This window comes from Protobothrops mucrosquamatus, unplaced genomic scaffold, assembly GCF_001527695.2.
Source record: "Protobothrops mucrosquamatus isolate PMUCROS unplaced genomic scaffold, P.Mucros_1.0 scaffold_307, whole genome shotgun sequence".
Lineage (NCBI taxonomy): Eukaryota > Metazoa > Chordata > Lepidosauria > Squamata > Viperidae > Protobothrops > Protobothrops mucrosquamatus.
In genome coordinates this window covers 493486-499695 of record NW_015386383.1, presented here as the reverse complement: position 1 = coordinate 499695, position 6210 = coordinate 493486, and the positions used below count along the sequence as shown (strand labels likewise).

The following is a 6210-nucleotide window of genomic DNA, read 5'->3' as shown; positions in this document are numbered from 1 at the left end:
AAACTATCCAGAATGGGTATTCTTCTCCAGAGGACTAGAGATAAAGTCCTCTCAAATGTACAGTAACTTAAACCGTTTTATAAAATGATTGAACTTAACATATTACATAGTAAGGCAAACTTGAATTCTGAAAGGTTTCCTGTCAATAGAAGATTTTTTTCCCCATGAGTTATTTGGGATCAATCTTATTTTAGATTTTGCTTTTATATATTATATACTAATGCTGTCATTGCTGAACTGCCAAAAAGAAGTGATTTGCTTTACATATTGCACTGACAGACAGAAGTACACAGTGTAATTGGTGAAAAAGAATACAAGCCCATGTAGATGATTTTAAAAAGAGGGAAGAACTAAAAACCAACCTTTGGACACTTCTCTGTCAAATGATTCAGAAAAAGATTAAAACTGCAAGAGATCTGGCTTTTCTAAAATAAACAAATAAAGTGAAAGCAGCTAAAGAACAAACATGGTATTGCAGTTTGAAATTCATTTTCAAGAGCAAGAACTGAAGACAGAAGCATTTTTAAAACATGGAAATTAAGCATGAGTCCGAGCAGAATTTAAATTCATTCAATTATTTTAAAATAATGGTTCTTTTAGCTATTCTGGTGATAATTCTAATTAAATAAAAGTGAATTCAGATTACATTAATTTGTTGTTTGTTTGCTTTTTTAAAAAGATCCCTCACTCTCTTTAAAGGAAAAAGTGCATCAGACTCCCTTTTAGCAGCTACTCATAATTGTTCTTCTAAAAAATAGCTTAGACTTTTTACTGTAAGACAAGGGCTTCTTAAGCCCTCACATGGGAGTTCTGTCCAAATGGTAAATGAAATAATTTATTATCAAACCCAGAGTTTAAATAAAAGCCATTCTTGCAAAGACAAAAAAAAAATCAAGAAAAGAAAGCATGCACTCAAATTAGCAGTGGAGACAAATATACGTATTTCTACAGGCACTGGCAGACGCAATTTAATTGTTACCGTTACTCGATGTAACACACACCCCACCCTACAATACATTTTTTTCATCCACTAATCACTGAGGTACCAATATTTAAGAATGGAAAGTTCAATATTGAAAAATAAAACCTAAAGTTGAAGTAATTTTTATTTTCCCCAGGAAAAAAAAAAACTATGGTGAGATTTGTATGAAATGTTAGTATACTTATAGAATTTTACAATTACATTGGCTTTTCTTTCTCTCTTAAACCGAAAAAAGATTGTGTTCTGTATACACAGGTTCTTGATAAAATGTTCACCATTTATATAACAGAAGTCAGTAGACTTGCAAATGAAAAGAGGAGCTCTTGGCTACCTATTGGCACATCTTCCTGGTTACCAAGAGGATTTGAAGTCTGAAACAACCTGTTGTAAATTCAGAACAAGATGCGCCATGCCACACAGTGCAACAATTTAGGTGCAATGCTCGATGAGACACTCACAAAGAAGAGCTGTATGGAAGTTATTACGTCCAACTGCAAAGCAATTCCACACAAATTGCATTGAATGCAAAAGATGCTGCTGCCATGTTTGTTGAGAAGAAAAGTCCTCCAATTAACGCAGCCAAAGTTTAAGACGCAATGCATCAACTCCATTTAAATAGTATCTGAACAACCTCTTGTCTCGCACAAAGCCAAGGTTTTCATAAAGTTTCAATGCAGACTTGTTCGTGATCTCAGTCTCCAGGACAACCTGCAAAATAAGACATATTTTTCAACAGGAGGGTTTTTTTGTCTGCTTTTTAATTTATTTGCAGAACTTATATGGCTAACTAGCTCATACAGATTTTAGGCAGTTCGCAACAAACCCTAAAAACATAAACAGAAATAGACTTCCCTCCCAGGCACCAGACCAAACGGTTGGGTCTAGTTGGTTTTAGGATCAGGTTACGAACTCAAGGATCGGGTTTAACTCAACGTATAATTCCACTTTCGTACGAACAACTAGTTTACAATATTCGAGTCGAACGTTAATAAATATGAATCTTTAAGTGACCGTAATTTTTCTGTAAGGTATTCTAAGAACTTGAGAGGATCCTAGCTAGGGTCTCTAACGAGAGAAGCATAGTGCTTTACTATCAATAATCCTTAGGAGGGATCCTGATGTCATATATTTGATATTTATTAAAGTATTAACAAATCAAGTACTAATGATGCTTAAATGCTATTTCAGAAGAATTAGCATTTTGAAAATCAGGGTGCAAATAATAAAATAAATTATAAGTGATCTACAGTTAGCTTACTATATACTCTCAGCTTAATTTTTCCACAGCTGTGCTAGTTAATGACTGCAATAAAATTGATTTGATAATGTGAATAATATCTTGTGTGGATAAAAATGGAGAGAAGGGAGCAAGCGGTTTGCATGCGGTCCTGAATTCTTCATAAGTAAGTTGGGGGTAAAGATAAAATAATTAAAAGAACAATTTTAGCAGATACAAACTTGCAGAATCAGGTTTCTAGAACAAAGTAAGTTCCTGCATTCTTAGAAGTATGAAATCAGACAATATCCTATGGCAGCATCCAGACTGTACATTAATGTCAGTTAGGATGTGTTACCACTGATGATTTTGACTCACAATGCAATGAGTAAAAGTAAAGCAACTTTAGTGATGGTGCTCACAAGAAATGTTTCCCTGGTGTCCATTCTTCTTGCAGATAATATTAGAGGACAACACATCTTCATTTTAGCAAGATATTTGATGAAATAATTTGCAACATTCTAATTACCAAGCTAATTTTATGTTGGCTAGATGACATGATAAATGGTCATGTGAGCGAGCTCAAAAACTAACTCAAAGGTTCTTAGCAAATTGGAGCAAGGCAGTGAGAAGGAAGATAGCACAAGGTTCAGCCCTGGATCCTGCATTCTTTAAGGCTTTTAGTAATGAACTGGAGAGATTACTCACCATATTTTTAGATAACACCACTTTGGGTGGCATAAATAATACCCTAGAACAGGGTCCCCAACCCCCCGATCTGTGGACCGGCACCAGGCCGTGGCATGCCAGAAACTGGGCCACGCATACAAGCGAAGCTCCATTCGCGGGATGCAGGCAGCACACGAAACAGGTCCACTCCGGTCCGCGGAAAAACCTCTCTCCACAGAACCGGTTCCTGGTGCTCAAAAGGTTGGGGGCCACTGCCCCAGAGGGCAAAAATAGAACTCAAACCTATCAGAGTATGATCCAGCAATATGTTTACCAACGACAACAAAGGCAAATGCAAGAGATTTCCAGGAGTGAGCATGAAGTGGAAAATATGTTCCTGGTGCTCAAAAGGTTGGGGGCCACTGCCCCAGAGGGCAAAAATAGAACTCAAACCTATCAGAGTATGATCCAGCAATATGTTTACCAACGACAACAACAAAGGCAAATGCAAGAGATTTCCAGGAGTGAGCATGAAGGGGAAAATACGTTTTACTTTGCCCAGGAGAAACAACTGCTATCCAGATGCTCTTGCTAAGCCATAATAGATCAGCCATATTCAGCAGAAACTCATCCTGGAATATGTTTGATATTCTTGGATTTTGATTTAAAAAAATATGGAGAAATCCTGGAGTGATTTTAAAGGGCACCTAGAGCAGCACTAGTGCATGTCATCCCTCAGTAGCTCTTAGAGCAGCCTTCCAGCTCTTTTTATTCCTTCCTTCCCTCATTTGCTATTGATCATCAAAAACTGGAATATTCCATTAACATGCCTCTGCAGGACCCTCTGCTCAGCTATCACTGCTAGCCATGCCTTTTTCCTGCTTCACCCACCCCCACAGCTATTTCTGTGTGGAATCACTGTGTTTTGCCCCATAGCTGCAACTAAACCCCATTTTATTACATATAGGAACCAAATTACCAGAAATGTGTTTTGAGTATGTACTATTTAAAAGCAATTCTTCTTACACCCCAATTTTTCCCAATTATGGAAAGTAATCCTTCCTCTTTTACGCATTTGTAAGACTTTATCTTGAATACTATGTAAAATTTTGGAATCAGACTTTTAAGAATTGATACAGTTCAGAAACAGATTCTGGGAAGAGCAATGTTGATGATCAGAAGATTTAGAAAACTAAGGCGTACAAAGAGAGATTAAAAGAGATGAATGTATTTAAACTTGAGAAGACAGGACTGGAGGAAAATATGGCACTCTTTAAATACCTGAAAGGTATTTCAGAAGATCAGATCAGGAGTCTGACATTCAAGAGATGAAATAATGCATTCAAGTCACAGAAGACAGATTCAATTTGTTTAAGTTACAATCACTGATTTTTGTTGGATTAATTGAGCTGTGAACTAATTTTGTTGGATGAAATTCTAACTATGTTTTTATTTTTCTATTACATACAGTTGATAAAGTTGCATAATAAATAATAAGAGTCAGAGTTGTTGGCATATGTCAGTCACACATTCTAACCAATTTTTTTATTATATTTAATCTTTTCATAAATTTTGCAAAAATCTTAGAGAAAAATAGTAGGCCTATGAAGAATGGTACATTTCAACGTTGAGAAGATGCTTTATGCAGTTTGTAATGGTATGTGGAAATGACCTTGAAAGAACTACAGACTAGGTAACTGTCATGCAAAAGGTATCTTAGCTCAAAGAAACCAAAGGGCATGAGAAGCATTTTAAAAGATACCTCTCCTCATTTTCTAGAAAGTAAAATTGAGGGGGAAAATACTTTTAGACTTGCAATAAAGGTAGTGTTAGTACACATGGTTTGTGCTTCTTGTCTGGACTACCTCAAAGGGCTGACACCATACAGTTTCAGACTGGCAGATGTTTTTAATTTTTGATAGCCATGGCTTGAGATATTCAGTATCTTTGACAGAAGAATCAGTAGTGATGAAAGTGAATCTCCTCGAAAGATTCCTCTTGATAGTAACCTCTTCCAATCTATCACCATTGACTAGCAATTGTGTCTTCCATTGTGCCATCAATCTTTGCACAAAGCTTCTGATGTTTCTACTGACTCCTCTTATTTCTTGGCACTTGATTATTCAATCATGTGATAGGGAGTCAAATGTCTTCTTGTAATCAATCCATGCTATATTCAAGATGGTCTTCCTTCTTCTGCAGTTTTCCAAAATCATCTTGTCAATTAGGAGTTGATCTTTTGTTCCTCTGCTGTTGGGTAGTTTCCTTTCTGCTCAGATGGAAAGAGCATGTTTTCATCTAGATGGTGTTGGACTCCATCAACTACCATACTACCGTGTTTCCCCAAAAGTAAACCCGTCCCCGAAAGCAAGCCCCAGCTAATTTTCGGGAGGGTGGGCCTAATATAAGTAAGCCCTACTTAAGGGCCTGCACTGACGGCCTGCCTCTATGATGAGGCGAAGCCAATGGACGAGGGCAGATCTGACCCATGGTACCGGTATACCGGTTCCTTACCGCCGCCTGGTTTGTTCCGCGGCCTCATGGCAGCGGCAGAGGGCACAATGCATGAGGCGGCAAACGGCCAGTTTCAGTGCGATACGGCTGTTTGCTTCCGGCCATGGCCATCTCGCGCGTCGTGCCCAATGCTGCTGCCATGAGATCTGGTGGATCCTCCCCCTTCTGACCCATGTGCCATTATACTGGTTCCTTACCGCCGCCCGGCTTGTTCCATGGCCTCATGGCAGTGGCATTGGGCAGAAGGGGGCAAACGGCTGGTTTCAGCATAATGTGGCCGTTTGGCGCCTCACGCATTGCACCCAATGCCACTGCCAGGCCTACTGTACGTTAACTCTAACACCTAATGGGAGATGGGAAGCTCTGGGGGGAAAAAATGGAAAAACCTGGGTGGGAAAAAAAATGATTTTTCCCATTTGTTTCCAAAACAATTTGTTTCCTTTGCCGTGTGTTTGTGAGATCTTGAGATCTCACGAGAAGTTAGAAAGTCTGATTGAACTTTTTTTTTGTCCCACAAATACTTGGTGAAGGAAGGCTGAGAAGCGAATGGAGAAATGCAGATTAGTTAAAAAAAAAACCACTTGGGGTAGGCGAGGGCATCTGGGTGGGGGGTCGCGTCAACCTTACCTTGCGCGGCTTCGGCAGGTGTCTGGCAGGCGGAGGGAAGCAACCCCCCCTCCATGGCAACCTTACCCTGTGCGGCTTCGACAGGTGTCTGGCAGGCGGAGGGAAGCAACCCCCCCTCCATGGCAACCTTACCCTGCGCGGCTTCGGCAGGTGTCTGGCAGGCGGAGGGAAGCAACTCCCCCCCTTCCATGGCAACCTTACC

At 39.4% G+C, this 6210-nt stretch overlaps 1 protein-coding gene across 1 annotated transcript in view; it reads right to left on the bottom strand.

Moving 5' to 3' along the window:
• Nucleotides 1–1015: 1015 nt before the first annotated feature.
• The window catches only part of NAA30 (N(alpha)-acetyltransferase 30, NatC catalytic subunit), a 14430-nt gene continuing 9235 nt past the window's right edge, over nt 1016–6210 (bottom strand). Inside the window, exon 4 of the mRNA XM_015832134.1 lies at nt 1016–1690. Coding sequence (XP_015687620.1) covers nt 1553–1690 — 138 coding nt within the window. The 3' untranslated portion in view covers nt 1016–1552. The remainder of the gene's footprint in view (nt 1691–6210) is intronic.